This window comes from Spinacia oleracea, chromosome 5 (assembly GCF_020520425.1).
Source record: "Spinacia oleracea cultivar Varoflay chromosome 5, BTI_SOV_V1, whole genome shotgun sequence".
Lineage (NCBI taxonomy): Eukaryota > Viridiplantae > Streptophyta > Magnoliopsida > Caryophyllales > Amaranthaceae > Spinacia > Spinacia oleracea.
The window spans coordinates 24,880,060-24,901,797 of NC_079491.1; the positions used below are offsets into that span (position 1 = coordinate 24,880,060).

General features: G+C 39.7%; 2 protein-coding genes across 2 annotated transcripts; one reads left to right on the forward strand and one right to left on the reverse strand.

Moving 5' to 3' along the window:
* Positions 1 to 563: 563 nt before the first annotated feature.
* On the forward strand, positions 564 to 1,184 carry LOC130460665 (uncharacterized). Its single transcript, XM_056828040.1, has 2 exons — positions 564 to 907; positions 997 to 1,184. Exons 1-2 carry the CDS (start codon positions 580 to 582, stop codon positions 1,011 to 1,013), a joined length of 345 nt encoding a protein of 114 aa, XP_056684018.1. The 5' UTR covers positions 564 to 579; the 3' UTR covers positions 1,014 to 1,184.
* An 8,581-nt stretch (positions 1,185 to 9,765) lies between these two features.
* On the reverse strand, positions 9,766 to 11,525 carry LOC130461366 (uncharacterized). Its single transcript, XM_056829446.1, has 3 exons — positions 10,816 to 11,525; positions 10,136 to 10,728; positions 9,766 to 10,070 (listed from the first exon to the last, which is right to left on the reverse strand). Exons 1-3 carry the CDS (start codon positions 11,523 to 11,525, stop codon positions 9,766 to 9,768), a joined length of 1,608 nt encoding a protein of 535 aa, XP_056685424.1.
* Between the last annotated feature and the right edge of the window lie 10,213 nt (positions 11,526 to 21,738).

Sequence of the window (21,738 nt, forward strand, 5' to 3'; positions counted from 1 at the left end):
AATGGTTATTTATTTGTTTATTCTTTTCAATTGTAGTTTTTAAATATGGCAAACAACAATCAAAACATCATCATGGGTTCTGAGCTTATGGTCAAGCTGAACCTGGAAAATTTTCTTGAATGGGAAGCTAAGCTAGTTGAAATAGTCAAACTCAATGGACTTGAGTATGTACTATCACATCCCATGCCAAGCTACTATGCCAGAGACATGACCCCTGAGAGATTTTACGCCTGGGATGCGGATCTCAAAAAGGTTATGAGTCTCATGCTGAACAATATCCCTGATGATTGGGCTAGAAGGTTTGTAGCCTATGAACCTTTTACGCTCATCAAGAATCTGAGGGATATCTGTCGTGGAAGCACGGAGGACATGGACCTGAACGTCCATGAGTTGATTGAATCAATGTCTGGTCTAAAGGTTAGTTCTCCCAACAGGTGTTATAGGATGGAGGTCCAAGAAACACATGTTCAGCTCCTTCGCACTAAACAGAGGGTAGGCGTCCCACTGAGGTTCCATGTGGATCTTATGCGTTCATACTTTGATCGCCTAAGTCTACTAGGAACACCAATAAGCGAAAGGATGGCAGTCTCTATCTTGCTCAATTCACTACACAGTGGGTTTGGTCGTTTCAAGCAACTATACCTAAGTGAACCAAGAGAAGAAACAGTTGCAGAATTTGTTCACCTTGTCAGAAAGGCTGAAATAATACTGGACTGTGAAGCCAAAGATTTACTCAAGGCTAGAAGGAGACCGTTCAAGAAAGGTGGAAAGTCCAAGGGCAATGCTAAATCAAAGCAGGACAAGTCCACATCAAGCTGTCTTTATTGTAATGGAATAGGCCATTACAAAAGAGAATGTCCAAAGCTAAAGGAAGATCAGAAGAACGGAACAGTCGTTCCATCTTCAGGTATTTTCGTTATAGACTGTATACTTGCTAATTCAACTTCTTGGGTATTAGATACAGGTTGTGGCTCACACTTATGTTCCAATCCACAGGGACTAAGAAGAAGTAGAAAGTTAAGCAAGGGTGAAGTCGACCTACGAGTGGGAAATGGAGCACGGATTGCTGCATTAGCTGTAGGAACTTACTATTTGTCGTTGCCCTCCGGGCTAGTTTTGGAACTGGAAGAATGTTTCCATGTTCCAAGTCTTACTAAAAACATCATTTCAGTTTCTTGCTTAGATGCTAAGGGATTTTCCTTTTTAATAAAAGACAATAGTTGTTCGTTTTATTTTAAAGAGATGTTTTATGGATCTGCTAGATTAGTCAATGGACTTTATTTATTAGATCACGACAAACAAGTATATAACATAAATACCAAAAAGGCCAAAAAGGATGATTCAGATCTCACCTATCTGTGGCATTGTCGATTAGGCCATATAAACTTGAAACGCTTAGAAAGACTTCAAAAGGAAGGAATTCTAGAACCATTTGACTTAGAGGATTATGGTAAATGCGAATCATGTTTACTTGGCAAGATGACAAAGCAACCTTTCTCTAAAGTTGGAGAAAGAGAAAATGAACTATTGGGTTTAATCCATACAGATGTATGTGGACCAATGAGTACAAATGCTAGAGGTGGTTTCAGCTACTTTATCACTTTCACTGATGACTTCAGTAGATATGGTTATGTCTACCTAATGAAGCATAAGTCTGAATCCTTTGACAAATTCAAGGAATTTCAGAGTGAAGTAGAGAATCAATTAGGCAAGAAGATTAAGGCACTGCGGTCTGATAGAGGCAGTGAATATCTGAGCTATGAATTTGATGACCATCTGAAAGAATGTGGAATTCTATCAGAATTGACTCCTCCAGGAACACCACAATGGAACGGTGTGTCGGAACGGAGGAACAGAACCTTGCTAGACATGGTCAGGTCAATGATGGGTCAGGCCAAACTTCCATTAGAATTTTGGGGACATGCACTAAATACAGCCGCACTCACTATAAATAGAGCTCCGTCTAAAGCTGTCGAAAAGACTCCATACGAATTATGGTTTGGAAAGCCTCCAAATGTGTCTTTTCTTAAGATTTGGGGATGTGAAGTATACGTCAAACGATTAATTTCAGACAAACTTCATCCAAAATCTGACAAATGTATCCTTGTGGGCTATCCAAAGGAAACAAAGGGGTATTACTTCTACAATACATCTGAGAACAAAGTGTTTGTTGCTCGAGATGGTGTCTTTTTGGAGAAAGATCACATTTCCAAAATGACAAGTGGGAGAAAAGTAGACCTCGAAGAAATTCGAGTCGAACAACAAACTCTAGAGAATGCTCAAGATGACATTCAGGATGAAACTCAGAGATCTTTAGAAGAGTCTGGTGAGAATCATGGTCAATCTAGAAATGTTACCCCGCGTAGATCGCAAAGATATAGATCTCAACCGGAAAGGTACTTAGGTATTTTGACGAACGAGAGCTATGACGTTCTATTACTTGAAAGTGATGAACCTGCGACTTACAAACAAGCTATGACGAGCCCTAGCTCCAAGCAATGGCAAGAAGCCATGCAATCTGAATTAGACTCCATGTCTGAAAACCAAGTATGGGATTTGGTCGATTTGCCAGATGGCTACCAAGCCATTGGAAGCAAATGGGTTTTCAAACTGAAAAAGGACAAGGATGGGAAACTTGAAGTTTTCAAAGCTAGATTGGTTGCAAAAGGTTACAGGCAAGTCCACGGTGTGGATTACGATGAAACCTTTTCACCAGTTGCAATGCTAAAGTCTATTCGGATAATGTTAGCAATCGATGCATATTACGATTACGAAATATGGCAGATGGATGTCAAAACTGCTTTCTTAAACGGCATTTTAACAGAAACTGTGTTTATGACACAGCCTGAAGGTTTTGAGGATCCAAAGAATGCTAAAAAGGTATGCAAGCTAAAGAAATCAATCTACGGATTGAAGCAGGCATCCAGGAGCTGGAATATACGTTTTGATGAAGCAGTCAGTGACTTTGGTTTCATCAAGAACGCAGACGAATCTTGTGTATACAAGAAGGTCAGTGGGAGCAAAATTGCTTTCCTAGTATTATATGTCGACGACATATTACTTATCGGAAATGACATTCCTATGTTGAACTCTGTCAAGATTTGGCTTGGGAAATGTTTTTCGATGAAAGATCTAGGAGAAGCACAGTACATATTGGGCATCAAGATTTACAGAGATAGATCTAAAAAGATGATTGGACTTAGTCAAAGCACTTATATCAATAAGGTGCTTGATAGGTTCAAGATGGCGGACTCCAAGCGAGGCTACCTACCCATGTCTCATGGAATGACTCTAAGCAAGACTCAGTGCCCAAAAACACTTGATGAGCGTAGACGAATGAATGGGATTCCATATGCATCATTGATTGGTTCAATAATGTATGCTATGATATGTACACGCCCGGATGTTGCGTACGCACTCAGTGCTTCGAGCAGATACCAGTCAGACCCAGGAGAGGCGCATTGGACTGCTGCCAAGAATATTCTGAAGTACCTGAAAAGGCACAAAGATGACTTCCTGGTCTATGGTGGAGATGATGAATTAATTGTTAAAGGCTATACGGACGCAAGTTTCCAAACCGACAAAGATGATTTCAGATCACAGCCTGGGTTTGTCTTCTGCCTCAACGGAGGAGCAGTAAGCTGGAAAAGTGCTAAGCAAAGCACCATTGCGGATTCTACAACTAAAGCGGAGTACATTGCTGCACATGAAGCAACAAAGGAAGCTATATGGCCAAGGAAGTTCATAGGTGAACTTGTTGTAGTCCCCTCCATTAAAGGACCAATAGCCCTGTATTGTGATAATAACGGAGCTATTGCACAGGCAAAGGAGCCAAGACACCACCAGAGAGTCAAGCATGTACTTCGTAGATTTCACCTTCTACGAGAGTTCGTTGAAAGAAAAGAAGTCGAGATAAGCAAAATTGGAACTGATGACAACATATCAGATCCATTGACTAAACCTCTGCCGCAGGCAAAGCACAACTCGCACACTGCAGCAATGGGAATCAAGCATATTGGAGAATGGCTTTGATGTCTCTGTTTAATGTTTTAAAATTTTAGAGTTTAAATCTTTGTAAAAAATTATTGGTTAATCATTCACAATAAATGAAAGAAATTCATTTTTCCATTTGATTTGTGGTTTATTAAATGATGAGTCCCTTCAATTTGACGATATATTCAAGATAGACTGTCAGGACCAGTCCTGTGACTAAGAAATGTCTATCAAGTGAACTTGAATGTCAAAGGTTGAAAATGGTCCCTTGTCGGAGTTTTCTATAAAATTGGACGCATAGAAAATGTTAGACGACTAGAATGCAAGATGACTAGTAGTTCTGTTTCTTGAACTATGTGGACATGGCAATGTCATAATCATTTGCATAGATACTTACTTTGGGAAGACTAGAATCGGACAAGACCTATGAAACTTTACTGTAATAGTGAAAATCTGTCATAAGTAAATTTCATTAAATTATTAGACACTAAATCCTCAATACCTGAGTGATTTGAGATTACTTGTTTGAGAACTGGTTGCTTTGACGTTGACCAACCGTCGCACCGTAAAAGGAGGCTATAAAGGCAACGCTCAGGTAATCACCTATCAAACGAAGTCTAATCTCAAGATCGCAAGATTGGGATTGTCCTCCCATAAATCGGGATAAGATGCTTAAAAGTTGTACAAGGCCACTCGGAGAGCTAGAAACTGTGAAATGCATGGCCGTGCTCGGATGAATCATAGGCTATGATTATCTGTTTATTTGATCAGTTGAACTCTGAAACCGAGGAACACCTCTGGACATAATAAGGATGACAACTCTTACCTTATGTTCAAGAGCAAGCATCGAGCGACAAAGGAATTAGGAAATGCACACTTGTCCCTAAGGACAAGTGGGAGACTGAAGGAAATAATGCCCTTGGTCCAAGTATGCATTCAATGTTAAGTCTAATAAATGCGGTTCAGTATTAATTAACAAGTTAATAATTCAGTGAGATCAAGTGAGCTGAATGCCTAGCTAGAGGCCGCTTCAGTTCAAGTGGAATTAATGATATTAATCCACAGCTTACTCTTGACTGAACCCGTAAGGTCACACAAATAGTACGTAAACGGATCAAGTATTAAATGGCATTAAATACTCCATCTATGGATATTCGGAATCGACGGATCTTGGTTTCAGTGGGAGCTGAGATCGTCACAGGCAAGAAATGAATACTCCGGAAACGATGATATTGCCAGAAACGGAAATATGGATCGTATCGGAAATATAAATATTATCCAAGTCGTAGATGTTGCCGGAAACGGAAACATGGTACGTATCGGGAAATATTATCGGAAATAGAAATATTGCTGGAATCGGAAATATTGCCGGAAACGGAAATATTGTCTGAATCGGAAAATATTATTGGAAATGGAAATATTGCCGGAATCGGAAATATTGCCGGAAACGGAAATATTGTCAGAATCGGAAATATTATCGGAATCGGAAAATAATTCCGGAAACGGAAATATTAAATATTTGTTCGAAACGGAAATTGATTCCGGAATCGGAAATGTTGAATATTGTTCGTATCGGAAATGAATTCCGGAATCGGGAAATTAATCGGAAGCGCGTCGTACGAATTAGCATCGGACGAGCTTGCTAGACGAAGGCCCAACACGAAGCCAGGCCCACGTCCAGCAAGGGAAACGCGCGCCACAACACGCCAGCCCAAGGCTGCGCCAGGCCCACCGCAAGGCAGGCCCAGCGCGCGCCCAAGGCTGCGGCAGTCGTGGGCTGCGATGCTCGGGCTGTGCGCGCGCGCGCATGGCGCCCCTCGTGGGCTGCTGTGCGTGCGTGGGTGTTTGTGTTCACATACGAAACCTAAAACGTACAAGATTCGTTTAATGATTAAATTCCTAATCCTATTTGATAAATTAATTAAATAAGAGTTTCATTAGGATTCTGATTTAATTAATTCGTATCCTAATAGGATTCCAATTCTCTTTCCATACCCCTATAAATATGTGGCCTGGGTTCACAATTTATAACAAGTTTTTCAAGTATTCAAAGTGAGTTTTTGAGAGAAAAATTCAGTCACATTCCTTGCCTAAAAGTGCCGAAATTTTTAGTACCTTAAGGGCGATTCTAGTTGGTCAATCTTAAGGCGGATCCGGACGTGCTGTGGACTATCTACGGAGGGACGACACTTGGAGTCCTAAAGACTTGTTCTTGTTCGGTTCGGGCGCAGCTAGGGAAGGCATGCAACAAAGAGTATGCATCTAAACTATGTTATATGATTATGTGTAAATAATATGTATTCCTGGCTAAATGGTTTTTCCGCATGATTTATGAATTGTCATATGTATCATAACCTAACATTTAGTTCCTTCGTATTTTGAAATACCTTGCGCAGCACCCAGTCGCCTTCCTTGAACACTTTTACTTTGACGTTCTTGTTGAAGCACTTTGCCACGATTTGTTGCTGCGACGCCATCCTTATCAATGCTGCTTCTCTGAAGTCTTCTGTGTTGTCGAGATTTTCACTAAGTTCCACGTCGTTTTTCTCCGGTGTCATGAGTCCATATCGTGCACTGGGCAATGTCACTTCAGGGGGCAGCACTGCCTCGCACCCGTAAACGAGTGAGAAGGGAATCTGTCCCGTTGCCGTCCTAGGCGTCGTCCTATTGGCCCATAGGATGGATGACAGCTCTTCTGCCCATCGTCCCTTTTTATCGTCCAACCGCTTTTTTAGCGATGCGATGATCGTTTTGTTGCTAGATTCCGCATGTCCGTTTGCTTGGGGGTATCTTGGCGTCGACGTGTTTAGCTCGATGTTCCATGTCTTGTAGAAAGCCTTGGTCTTGTCGCTGATGAATTGTGATCCGTTATCGCATATGATTTCTGATGGTACTCCGAACCTGCATATAATGTTAGTACATATAAACGAACACACCTCTTTGTCTCTTACTTGTTGGAACGCGCCTGCCTCTATCCACTTAGAAAAATAATCCGTTAGAGCTAGCATGAAGACCTTCTGTCCTGGGGCGACGGGTAGTTTACCGACGATGTCCATTCCCCATTTCATGAAAGGCCACGGAGTTAAGGTGGGGTGTAAGAATTCAGATGGTTTATGTGTCATACCTGCGTGTCATTGACATTTTTCGCACTTAGCTACGTACCTCATTGCGTCTTTGAGCATTGCTGGCCAATAGTATCCGTTTCTTTTGATCCTGGTTGACAAGCTTCGTCCTCCTTCGTGTCCGCCGCATTCTCCTTCGTGGTTTTGCTTTAGTAATCCTTCCCATTCTGTTTTTTCTGCGCATCGCATCAACATTCCGTTCGCTGATCTCTTAAATAGTATGCCCTGCAAAATAACATATCGTGATGCTTTGAAAAGTATCTTCCTGGCTTCGAGCTTGTCGTCGGGTAGGGTTTCGTGTGTTAGGTAGTCGAGAATGGGTTTGGTCCAGCTATCCGTGTTTGTGGTTGATAGGACGAGGCTGGCGTCTTGTGGTATGTCCTTTTCAATAGCGGGTGACAATAGGTGTACTAGAGGTATGGTCGAGAATGATGATTTCCTGAGTGCGGATCCTAGACTGGCAAGGGCGTCGACTTGTGTGTTCAAGTCTCGTGGCACTTGTTTAATGGAGAAGGGTTTAAATTTGGAGGCTAGCTTTTTTGCTTTATCGAGATATAAGGTCATTTTTAGGTCTTTAGCTTCATAGTCGCCGTTGATCTTGTTGACATTAGTTGTGAGTCGCTGAATATGTTGAGTCCGCTTGCCCCCAATTCGTCAGCTAACGTCAGTCCAGCGATTAGCGCCTCGTATTCTGCTTCGTTGTTTGTGGCCTTGAAATCGCAGCAAATGGCTTGTGCTATCATGTCCCCTTGTGGCGACTTTAGTACGACGCCTAGACCTGCACCACGAAAGTTAGATGAACCGTCGACGAAGAGTGTCCATATCTCTTCTATGTTATTGATAAGTTTGACTTCGTCGTCCACTATCTTGTCCAAGTCGGGGCTAAAGTCTGCCACAAAATCTGCTAGGGCCTGCGATTTTACAGCCGTTCTCGGTTGGTACTTGATGTCGAAGCTTCCTAGAGCCATCGTCCATTTCTCCATTCGACCTGTTAGTTCTGGTCTACGCATCACAGACTTGATTGGGTAATTAGTCATCACCACTATTTGGTGAGTTTCAAAATAATGCCTTAGCTTTTTGGCTGCGGTAACGAGTGCTAAAACGAGTTTTTCGAGGGAGGAATACCTGGTTTCTGCTTCTAGTAGTGACTTACTGATGTAGTAAATAGGTAGCTGTTGCGTTTCGTGTTCTCGAGCTAGGACCGCACTGACTGCTGTTGAGCTGACGGCTAGATAGAGTTGTAGGACTTCACCTTCTTTGGGCTTGGACAGGAGGGGTGGCGACATCATATATTTTTTGAGGTTTTGCAAAGCTATTTCGTGGTCGTCGGACCAGTTAAAACCCTTGTTTTTGCGCAAGACGTCGTAGAATAAACGACACTTGTCCGACGACCGTGAAATAAAACGGTTTAGTGCCGCCACTTTCCCTGTCAAGCGCTGTACCTCTTTGATGTTCCTGGGGGGATTGAATGTTGATGATTGAGCGCACCTGGTCGGGGCTGGCCTCGATTCCTCGTTGAGTGACGATGTAACCTAAGAATTTTCGTGCGGACACTCCGAAAGAACATTTAGTTGGGTTAAGCTTCATACCGTATTTCCTCAATATGTCGAAGGATTGTCGTAGGTGTTCCACGTGGTCGTCGGCCTTCCTCGATTTTACTAGCATGTCGTCGATGTAGACCTCCATTGTGTCTCCAAGTTGGTCTTTGAACATCTTGTTGACCAATCGTTGGTATGTCGCACCTGCATTTTTAAGACCAAAAGGCATGACTTTATAACAATAAATTCCTCTATCTGTTACAAAAGATGTTTTCTCCTGGTCGTCTGGGTGCATAAGGATCTGGTTGTATCCGGAGTAGGCGTCCATGAATGTTAGTAGCTCGTGTCCGGCTGTGGCGTCGACCAAGGCGTCGATGTGCGGCAGAGGGAATGGGTCTTTGGGGCATGCTTTGTTGATGTCTGTGAAGTCGATGCAAACTCTCCACTTTCCATTTTTTTTGCTGACGACGGACGACATTTGCTAACCAATCTGGATACTTGACTTCTCTGACTTTCCCCGAATCTATCAGTTTTTGAACTTCTTCGTCTATGATTTTATTCCTTTCAGGTGCAAACTTTCGTCGTTTCTGTATCACTGGCTTAAAGTTGGGGTCGACATTGAGTTTGTGGGTGATGACGTCTGGGCTGATTCCTGTCATGTCCTCGTGCGAACAAGCGAAGCAGTCCGAATTTTCTCTTAGGAATGACACTATCTGACTTTTGATGTTGTCATGCAGCGACGCTCCGATCCTTACGACTCGGTCTGGCTTTGTCTGGTCTAGTATTATCTCATCGATCTGTTGGTCGTCGGGATCGTCTACCGTCGACCCTGGCTGTAATTGCTAGATGGACGACTTTGATGGTTTCAGCGCCATTTCATAACATTTCTTTGCGTCCCTTTGTTGTCCTTTGATTTCCATGACTCCCCATTTGGTTGGAAACTTGATTGATTGGTGGTATGTTGATGGCACTGCTTTCATTTTGTGGATCCATGGTCGTCCTAGAATGACGTTGTATGCTGATGGGCAGTCGACGACGTTGAACTTGGTCATCACATTAACACCTTCTGCGTACGTAGGCAGCGATATCTCCCCTACTGTTTGTAGCGACTCTCAACTGAACCCTACTAAGACCGTCGACCTTCTGATTATACTCTTTTCTTCAAGTCCCATTTCTTGTAGAGCCTCTAAGAACAGTACGTTTGCTGAACTGCCGTTGTCGATCAATATCCTTTTGATTAGAGCGTTGCCTATTGGGAGCGATATGACTAGCCCGTCGTGATGTTCCTGTTGTGCGTCGGTTGAATCTGAGTCGTCGAAGGTTATTGTCATTGCTGCTAATGATTTGTCGAGTGCCACTTCATCTTCGGTTTGCCCCTCTTTGACGGCTTCAGATTCGCCTCTGTTGATTTTTTTAGCTGCAGAAGAAGTTAGTCCACAGATATCTGAACCACCAGAGATAACATTTACCACTTTTTCGAACATGGGCGGGGCCGGTCGGTCGCCGCCTGGTATGTCTCCTTCCCTTTGTCGCTCAGCAGCTCCTTCAGGTGTCCTCTTTTCAACAGATATGCTACCTCCTTTTTGAGGGAGATGCACTCCTCGGTTGTGTGGCCATTGTCGCGGTGGAAGTCGCACCACTTGCTCATGTCCTTCATGGAGTCTGGTCTGTTGCTCTTCCTAGGCCATCTGACGGTACCACCTACATTTTGAAGGGCGTTCACCACGCCTCCGATGTCGACGTTGAAGCCATATTCGGAGATGGGGGGATAAACGAACCTTTCATTCCTGTAAACATTGTTAGTATCATCATATTGATTGACATTTTGTACCTGGTTCTGGCGGTTGTACGGCTGATGCCTCCAGTTGCTGTTCCTTGGGGTGTACGACCTCCTGTCGCTGCTGCCCCCTGCTGGTCGCTGAGAAGCCATTCGTGTAATCTCGTCGTCCTCGATCCGCATTTGGGCAATGGCTCTCGACCTGACCTCCTCGAAGGTTGCGCAGGGATATTTGGTTATCTCCCGGTACAACTCCGAGTTAGGGATGAGACCTCTCTTGAATGCTTCGATGGCTGTCCTGACATCACAGTTTTTTATACTAATTTTTTCACAATTAAAACGGTTAAAGTAATCGCGTACCGACTCGTTTGGTCCTTGGACCAACCGATAGAGGTCACTTGTCTGTTTCTCCAACTGGTGACTGCTGGCGAATTGCTGGTAGAAGGCGTTGATGAGGTCGGACAGGCAGTAGATGGACTCAGGTGTTATGTTCATGAGCCACTCCAGAGCCGCTCCGTCGAGGGTTCCTCCGAACGACTTGCACATGACGGGTTCGACCAGGTCGTAGGGGATGCCGATCTGCCACATTCGCTGCTTGTATACGTTGACGTGCCTGTATGGATCGGATGTTCCGTCGTACAGGGTGGTCCAGGTAGGGAGTCGGAGCTGGTGTGGGACCGTCACCCTGGCGATCGCCTCACAGAATGGCGACGCTGCATACCCTACGGTCGGTTCAGTTTCCACAGGTGTGGGTGCCCCTGGTAGCTTGGTCATCAGCTTCAGCATCAGCGAGCATTGCTTCTTCATGTGGGTTTCCATCTTATTCAGGCGCTTGGTTACGGGGTCCGGTGTTGCTTCATCTTCTTCTCCATGTGGCTCTTCTCCGTCGGACAGATCTTCGGAGTCGTCAGTCATTTCAAATATCAATTTCTTCGGTTTTGCACCTGGCTTGTAACGCGACTGGTGCTTGGTACTTTTCACAGAGTCGAGCTCCTTCTGGAGGTTTTCCATGGATTCCCTTTCTTGGGCCAGCTCTTCTTGGGCCTTTTTGTAGGCCGCTTTCATCTCTGCGAGTGTCATCTCTTCAGTAGACATGGTGTGAAGGGCGATTTTGTGTGAAACCTAGTTAATGTCCCCACAGACGGCGCCAAACTGTTTATGCCAAATTTCGTCTAGAGGCGACCTTTGGCTCGGGTCGACACTAACTAAGCAATGAACGAATAAAGAGAAACAAGAGAGACACGACACAGAGAAGTGTTGACGCGGAAAACCCAGGAATAAGGTAAAAACCGCGGATAGCTATGAGGCTATCAATCCACTAAGTATTCTATCTGATTGTTTATGCTTTTTCTAAGGATCAATACAAAGAATTTAAAGTGCAATAATAAGAATTGGTTGAACGCTTGATAGCTTGAGAGTTTGAGTGCTTGAGTTAACTTGTCCCTTGCTTGTCATCGTCTTCTGCCTTTTATACGCGAGTCCTCTTACTTTGCTGGTTGGGAGAATCCCTAAAAGATAGGGATTAGCCGTTGCCCATGATCTTCTCCTTACTTCAACCACTTCCGTGATCTTTTGATGCTTGTATGCGTACCATCAAATAGTTGTAATTAGTTTAATTATAGCTTATCCTATTTGAAGAAAATGGCGCCTCCCATGGTGAAATTCAAGACGGAGTTTCCAATCCATTTTCAAGACGGACTTTGAAGTTGAAGCTTCAAGATGAAGTCGGGCCATACTAGATCACATTTATCTTATGCATGCTTTAAGTTATTTATTGCTTTAAATATGTCTTAATTATGCATGAGATTATGGCTTGATTATGTTGTATGATTAAGGATTTTAGTTCACTTAAAATCAACCAACATAGTAAGAGCCTTAAGATCCAAAGTTTAAAAATTGAGTTAAAAGGTGCCATGCCAAAATAACACTTACTTGGATAACCTTTACATCAATCTAGTAATAGTTTTACGCTCAGCGAGGTGTTACTTATTGGTCCTAAAGGGGCAAGGTACACAAATAATTGTGAGTACTTGTTAGTTTTGGTGAAACTCAACGATATAAGTAAGGAGTCCTTTTATGTCGTGGCAAATTCGATAGGTTTACCTAATAAGTTCTTAGACGTACCTATCAACCAAGAGTAGTTTCTAGACTATTTGCAAAAGGCTTTTGCTTACCTAAAATATTTTAGAATTGAGTCAAAATACATAATGCGCTTAATTCTTCAAGTTTTAGGGTCTTGGAATCATTTTATTCACACCTGCCGGAACAATAAATTCGAATAAAATGCTAATAACTTGTTTAAATTGCATGATTGCTTTAATTTTCAAGTTATTATTCATGATAAATGTTTAGACTTTGCATGCTTCAATGTATGTTTTAATTGTTGGTTAAAATTAAATATCTTGCACTACAGTAAATCCTTTTAGAAAGGTAACAGTAAATTTCCTCGATTGGTTGTGAATCCAAAAACAATTCACGGAAATGAGAGAAGATGAGCAATTTAAAATGTACGTTTCTTTTAGCGACTTTTATGGTTGTTTTCGAGTATCAAAGTCGAATGGCGAACCGATCGGTGCTTGTGGATTCAAAATACAATATAGTTTTGAGATCATAAAGCATTGAGTTTAAACGCTCCGCTTTACCAATGGTTAAACAACCTGACATCTTTGTCCATTTAATTCTCGAATGAGTCTAGCCCCTAGACATTCGAATAGATTGATGCTTAGAGAACTTTAGAAGCTTCTGGTAAGATCATCTAGTTGAAGCAAAATATTCAACATAAATTAAATGGTAAGAACCTTGTTGGAATGACATTGGACATGTCTAACAAAGTATAAAAGTCAACACTAGAGAATTCAATTCTTAAGGCTATACGAAAGGGTACAAGAAATAGGAAAACGAGGAACTAATGAAAGGAATTCACGATTCCGTTTCTTCCTATAAGTTTATGTTTAAAGAGAAGTGACCTAGCAATCAAACTTCCTTGGTATCATATACCGCTTGAGGTTCTTATTTCGGTAATAACTCAAACAATGGAAGCTAGGCTACACTAATGACCTACAAGTGGGAAATGAAGCATGGCATTGCTACATTAGTTGTAGGGTCATCTAGTTTGTTTTAAGTCCTTTCAAAGACTGGAAATTAATGGCTATTTTGTTCCATAATCAGCATATCTAAATTTCTGTTTTCAAACACAGAAAGACTCACATTCAAGAAAAACAAAAACAATGTTTGTTTGTTTATTTGAATGAAATGGTCATTTATGGGTTGAGTCAATATGCTTGATTAAAAACAAACAACTCTTTAACATAAAAAATTTACTAGGTTCAAATCAACCCCTTGATTTGAGTTCCACTAATCTTTGGCGTTGTTGCTTAGACCATATCAACAATTTAACATTCACAAGCTCTATTTTGATGGACTTTTGAAAGTTGATTGATTTCTAGATCATTCAAGACAAGCTAGTCTTACTTGTTGAAAGTAACAAAAGATGTGAACTATTGTTATAACGCCAAGACAATAGAGTTCAAAGCTAAAGAAATATTTTATGACTTTATTATTTCACATGGATTTGAGTGAATATAGGTTTATTTACTCAAAGTGATATAAACTTGAATCTGTTTGGCTAGTTCAAAGATTCAGAAGTATAAAATCCACTTGGCAAGGAATCATAAAGATCTAGATTAGATCATGTTGATGATTACTTGAGACCAAAAATGATCATCAATGATTGTGTGTTGTAATTTCACGATCTAGCTCCATAAGATATGGCATATCTAGTTGGAATGATCAAAGTCAATTGGTACTTGATTCGATCAATGATGAATCATAAAGACTTTTCCTATAATTTCTAAAACAAAATGCTCAACTACCACCAAACTAAACCAAATTCGTCAAAGCTATTGAAAAGTAATTTCAGAATATCTTTTCATAATATATCTAAGAGTTCCTAAACTCAGTGGGAGCTTAGTGTTTGTCATTCGACAAACTAAGGCCCAAGTATAGATATATGTTTCATTGTGATTTATTCAAATGAGACACAAGGGTATTGTTTCTACCATGAATTTTTGAGAACATAATGTTTGTTTGCTCGAAATAATGTCCTTTTGGAGATTCTTTTCCAAAATGACAAGTGGAAGAAAATAGACCTCGAAAGTCTTCGAAGCAAACAACAAACATAAACTGACATTCCGGAGGCTTTTCGAAGTTATTCAGAAAATCCGAACACTTATTCCTTAAGACTTTAGAAGTGGCTTTAAAGAATAGACATCTCTTAGGAGACTTTACAAGTGCTTCAAGGAGAACAGAATATTCAAAGAACTTTCAAGTGTCTGTTGATATTCTATCGTTTGATGTTCTATACCCATGTAGGCATAAAGTTTACTGGAGCTATAATATTCTTCTATTAGATAATGTAGAAACTTAGAGTCCAGGTCACTGAAACTATGCGATTCTTCTATTAGATAGTGAAGAAACCTACAACTTGCAGTCAAACTATTATTATGTAGATTAATGAGTTTGTGACTTGTAAAAAAGCTATGACGAAACCTAGATTTCCTAAAATGGTTAGAGGCCATATATAGACTTAATGTTTAATTGGTTAAAGGCCATAAAAACATACTTAGTGTTTTGATGACAAAATTAAAATTTTGTTGATTTGCAAGAATAGTTTCACACCTATTGGTTGCAAGTTTGTTTTAAGGATAAAAACATCAAACATGGAATTGTGTTCACACACAAAGCTAGATTAGTTGCTAAAGGTTACAAGCAAATTCATGGCATGGATTGTGTTGAAACCTCATGCATAATCGTAATGCTCAAGTCTATAATTCAAGCAATGATTTCATATTGGTACATTTGGCAACTGGATGACAAAACATCTTCCTCAATCAAATGTTGGAAGAAACTATGTACATGTCATGTCATAGGATTTGTGGATCCAAATAAATGCTTGAAAAGGAAAGCTAGCTTATAAAATCTAAGTACAGATTTAAGCTAGCAATTGGGAATTGGAACTGTATTTTAGTAAAGCTAATAAGTATTTTAGTTTCATAAAATGCACATGATTCTTATAGATATATAAGAAGTTTAGTGGGAGTACATAAAACTTAATTGGTCGTATGTGTATCACACACATATCTCTCCATTGTGAAATAACATTCAAATGCTAATGACTTAGATTTGAAAATTATTCATCAATGACGGACCAAGGCGAAACTTAGTTCATACTGGGTACTAAGATCTATTTACAAAGATCTTAGAATATTTTTTTGGATTAAGTAATGGCATTTACTAAATCAAACACGAAATACTCCATTGGAGATATTCGACCCATGTGAATAAATCTAAGTAAAGAATGTTTGAACTATGTATAAGCATTTACTAAGTTAAACATCAAAGGATCTAAATGAGATTCCTAACCTATATTATATGTCAAAGAATTTAGCTGGATTCAGTATCTACTGAAATTGAATGAGCTAAAGTTACATGAATAGAATTCAATTGGGAATTATTCTGCAATTTTTTTTATCATGTATGATATAATATGAGGATCGCCAAAAACGTATCGTATGACTTTAGGCATGACGAACATATACCAATCTCTATTGGTCTAAGTAAAGATCAACTAGATTGAGATCAAGAAAAACTTATGGTACTTGAAAAGGTACATAGGATTAGTTCTTGATTCAAGGAAATAAAGATATGATAAATATTGATGCTTCACGCATAAACACTGGCAAAGGATCAAGCAAGATCCCTTTGGAGTTAACCATTGACAAGAACGAGCTATATGCATTGTGTTTTCAAATGGCAACATGGATTGGAGACCATGAGTTGTTGCGTGGGAAATTAAAAATTAATTTCTATGTTCTGAGATACATATGGAAAGTCTTCCACATATCTGTGAACTAATTGGATAAGTAAATCCAAACAAAGCATCACTAGCAACCTAAACAGTTGAAGTAAAAGTACTTATTGCCTAAGAAGCAATAAAACAGGGTTGTTTATGTTAAAGAGTTCTTCACTGAACTTTGATGGATCACATGTCTACTTATTTGATGGTTCTTCATTGCAAACTGCGTAGAATCACTATTGTAGCTAGAAAGACTAGATCACAAAATAAACATACTCAAAAGATCTTATCATCTATCTCGAAGAACATTCGATGAAAAGGATATTAAGATTGGCAAAGCATGATAACTAACCTATGAAACAAGTGAGAAACAACACTCACATTGTGGCACTGGAAATCAGGCATAGCTTTGAATTCCATGAACTGTTTTAAAGATGGGTTTGAGGCCTATGGTTGTAAAAACATTGGGGTTGAACATTTATCATATATGAAATGTATTTTCATATTCCATTTAATCTTGGTTTAGTATTAAATGATGAGTCCCTTCAATTTGACGATATATTCAAGATAGACTGTCAGGACCAGTCCTGTGACTAAGAAATGTCTATCAAGTGAACTTGAATGTCAAAAGTTGAAAATAGTCCTTGGTCGGAGTTTTCTATAAAGATGGACGCATAGAAAACGTTAGACGATTAGAATGCAAGATGACTAGTAGTTCTGTTTCTTGAACTATGTGGACATGGCAATGTCGTAATCATTTGCATAGATACTTACTTTGGGAAGACTAGTATCGGACAGACCTATGAAACTTTACTGTAAGAGATGAAAATCTGTCATAAGTAAATTTCGTTAAAATTATTATACACTAATCCTCAATACCTGAGTGATTTGAGATTACTTGTTTAAGAACTGCTTACTTTGACGTTGTCAACCGTCGCACCGTAAAAGGAGGCTATAAAGGCAACGCTTAGGTAATCACCTATCAAACGAAGTCTAATATCAAGATCGCAAGATTGGGATTGTCCTCCCATAAATCGGGATGAGATGCTGAAAAGTTGTACAAGGCCACTCGGAGAGCTAGAAACTGTAAAATGCATGGCCGTGCTCAGATGAATCATAGGCTATGATTATCTGTTTATTTGATCAGTTGAACTCTGAAACCGAGAAACACCTCTGGACATAATAAGGATGACAACTCTTACCTTATGTTCAAGAGCAAGCATCGAGCGACAAAGGAATTAGGAAATGCACACTTGTCCCTAAGGACAAGTGGGAGACTGAAGGAAATAATTCCCTTGGTCCAAGTATGCATTTAATGATAAGTCTAATAAATGCGGTTCAGTATTAATTAACAAGTTAATAATTCAGTGAGATCAAGTGAGCTGAATGCCTAGCTAGAGGCCGCTTCAGTTCAAGTGGAATTAATGATATTAATCCACAGCTTAATCTTGACTGAACCCGTAGGGTCACACAAATAGTACGTAAACGGATCAAGTATTTAATGGCATTAAATACTCCGTCTATGAATATTCGGAATCGACGGATCTTAGTTTCAGTGGGAGTTGAGATCGTCAAAGGCAAGTAAATGAATACTCCGGAAATGATGATATTACCGGAAACAGAAATATGGATCGTATCGGAAATATAAATATTATCCAAGTCGTAGATGTTGCCGGAAACGGAAACATGGTACGTATCGGAAAATATTGTCGGAAATGGAAATATTGCCGGAATCGGAAATATTGCCGGAAACGGAAATATTGTCAGAATCGGAAATATTATCGGAATCGGAAAATAATTCCGGAAACGAAAATATTAAATATTTGTTCGAAACGGAAATTAATTCTGGAATCGGAAATGCTAAATATTGTTCGTATCGGAAATGAATTCCGGAATCGGGAATTTAATCGGAAGCGTATCGTACGAATTAGCATCGGACGAGACTTGATAGACGAAGGCCCAACACGAAGCCAGGCCCTCGCTCAGCAAGCCATAAGCATCAAACCACAAGCCAAAGCCTCGCCAGGCCCAGCGCAAGGCCAGGCCCAACAAGGCGTGGCGCGCGCGCGGAGCAAGTGGGCTGCGAAGCAATGGGCTGGGCGACGTGCAGTTCATGTGGGCCGCGAGGCATGCACGCGGGCTGTGCGGTGCTCGTGCTCGTGTGCGTGCTATACAAATCCTAAAGCTATCGGAATTCGTGCTATGATTAAATCCTAATCCTAGAAGATAGAAATTAATTAAATAGAGTTCTAAAGGGATTCTAATTAATTAATTAATATTCTAATAGGATTCTAAATCCTTTTCCATGATTCTATAAATATGTGCCTAGCGTCACAAATTTATAGACGAGTTTAATAAGTATTCAAACAATAAAAGATGGGATTTTTAAGCAGAAAAAACAGCCATATTACTTGCCTATTTAGCCGAAAATAATAGTACCTTAAGGGCGATTCTAATTGGTCAATCTTAAGGCGGATCCGGGCGTGCTGTGGACTATCTACGGAGGGACGACACTTAGAGTCCTAAAGACTTGTTCTTGTTCGGTTCCGCCGCAGCTAGGGAAGGCACGCTACAAGTATATGCATCTAAATTATGCTATATGATTATGTGCAATTAATATGTATCCTGGCATCTAGGTTTTTCCGCATGATTTATGTTTTTCATATGTATCATAACCTAACACTTCAAACTATTGGTTGAGCAATTAGTATTATGTAGCTCAAATCTTTGTTTTAATTAAGTCCACAATGAAGGGGTATTAACTTAATGTTTTTGATGTCAACTCTTTTTTGTTTTTTTGTTTTTTTGCATATGTTCTTTTTAATTTTTTTTCCTGATGGATTATAGTGCCAGTGCAGGATTGATATGAAATGAGTTTAAACTTTATTAAACATTGTTCTTCCCCTCTTTAGGTGTCAGGAGCTTCAGAGGCTTCCATCAGAAATTTGCCTCATGTTGCTATGGATCCATCCAATAATTTCGTTGTATTGGCTTTTGCATCTGAAAACAAAGGAAGATGATTGCAATCTAGCTATTGTGGAGCAGGTTCGTGATGGTAGCATAGTGCGAGTCTACTTGCTCCATGAGTTTCAGTATGTTCAGGTTTAGAGATGATACTTGTGCAAAAGAAGTTGCAAGCATCTCAATAGAAAAGAAACGTTTTAGAAGCTTGCCTATTATATGAAAATACGATTTATCATGACATTTCTCATTTATCATCTTTCTTGCATTAACCAAAATATCACAAGTGTTGGTCGTTTACCGAGATTTTTTACAAGATCATCTTTTATACCTTGGGGGACTGTGCGTGCTGAGTCTTTCGAATTTAGTATGGGGCATCAGTTTTTGAAACTCCAACATAAGCTGTGAATTTTCAATATAAATTGTTTAGATTTTATATAATCTATTGAAATTTCAATACGGAGTATAGGCTCCAGGAATTGAATTTAATATCAGTTTTAATTTTCGATGGTGGCTACTTCGGTGAAAGTAGTCGAGATTAAGATAGTAATTCAGTTTCAAGCCGAGGCTGCTGATAGAATCCCAATTCCTACACCAGCATTAGAATTAGTTTGGACTCTAAATGTCTTCTATGCTAGGACAAATGCTTCATCTATCTGAAATATCATCGAAAATGGGATTAGTTTGCTGGAAGCTAAACATGATTGCAATTTGAGAAGAATTAATGGCTTTTTTGTTTGTTTGTCACCTTTTCTATTTTAGGCCTAAAAACCAACCATTACTTTCTTTTTCTCTTTCATGTAACCACCCTTATCTATTGTCTTTCATTTAGAGACCCATTCATTACATTCTGTTAGGAGACTTCGGACTGAAGGAGTTTACCACCTTATTCCAAACATTCCATTTTTGAACTTGATAAAATTGTGAAATTGTCCTTTCTCAACTCTTGTTTGTTCTTCGATATAATTAAATATTTGTGTCATTTTATGTGTTACCTAGCAGAAAAATGGGAATTAGATGGTAGGATGCTAACAAATCATAGCTATCAGATAAGTGAATTCTCTTGTTAGTGTGTTTGTTTTGCAATATAGTGAAATAAAGATTCAAAGAGTGGTGAAATACCTCAGTGATTGAAGGAATCATTGGCTTGTGAATCATGCAGAACTGATTCTCTCTTCTTTCCACCGATTATGAGAGAAGTACATTAGCTGTAGTTCAGAAAGTCATAAGCAAAATCCTAAAATTCTAAAATTCTAAAATTATTCTTGATTGCAAAAATCGTTAAAATATTTAGGATATATTTAAATAAAATTAAATATACATTAAATACATAAATATAATAAAGTTCAAAAATCGTTAAATATTTAGAACGTACTTAAAATAAAATAAATATACGTTAATTATATATTTATTACTAAAATTCATAAATTCTATTTTAATATAAATAATATACATTAAAATATATTAATAAAATTAATAAATTTACGGGGGATTACACTTATTTTCAAAACATCAAAACAGATTCGTCCACTTCTGTCGGACGGGGCGCCCACCCTCAACGGACAAGCTCGCCCACCTTCAGCAGGCGGGGTCTGCGTCACTAACCGCGCAGGTCCTTAGTCGCTGCAGCGATAACTTTTTCTGGTTTTCCCTTTTCCAAAAATTTTAAAGGATTAGTTTTTTCGTTTTTTCAAAAAAGAACGATGTGCTGGATTTTCCTTCGTTTTACGTCCCATAAAAACAAGGGGGTTTTCTCGTTTAGCCAGCCCTGAAAATGAGAATCTTTAAAAACATTTTTACCTCGTGATTGGGCTTGGCCAGGCCCGATTACACTTTATAGCTTTGATTTCGAAAACATCTGTAGCTACTCCCAATGACAAAGTGAGGGAGTTTCTACGCTTCTTTAGATACTTCCAATGACAAAGTGAGGGAGTTTCTATACTATCCGTTGACAAATCCCAATGACACGTGAGGGATATGTCGACACTTCAAGTGATGACCCTTAAGTCAAATGTTATCACTCGGGGGCTCGTGAGACCCTCGCAAAACAGGTCACCATGACTTGTGTGACGCACTCCGTCTAATATTTTGACCATCGTCTTACTCCATGACTCAGTCAAAGTGGGGGCTAACTGTAGACACCTACTTTTGTCCCCATTCCCGAAAGGGAAGGTTCGATGATGAGAACACAAATCTCCACTTGACAACGCATCTCCTATAAAATAACGAATCTCAATTCCCCTTTTCATTTTACCCGAAACCTGCTATTTATAGAAACCTGCTATTTATGGAAATCTGCTAAGAATAGTAACTGCCGTAATAGGTAGTTGTTAAAAGTGGCAAGTCATAAAAGATAGAAACCTGTCAGAACTAGGTGTTGCGAGAGAATCCTAAATGAGATAGAAATTGCGAGAGAATCCTATTCCTAATACGATTCGAAAATAAGAGTTACGTATTAATTAAAATCCTAACGAGCCTAGAGTTCGTAACGGG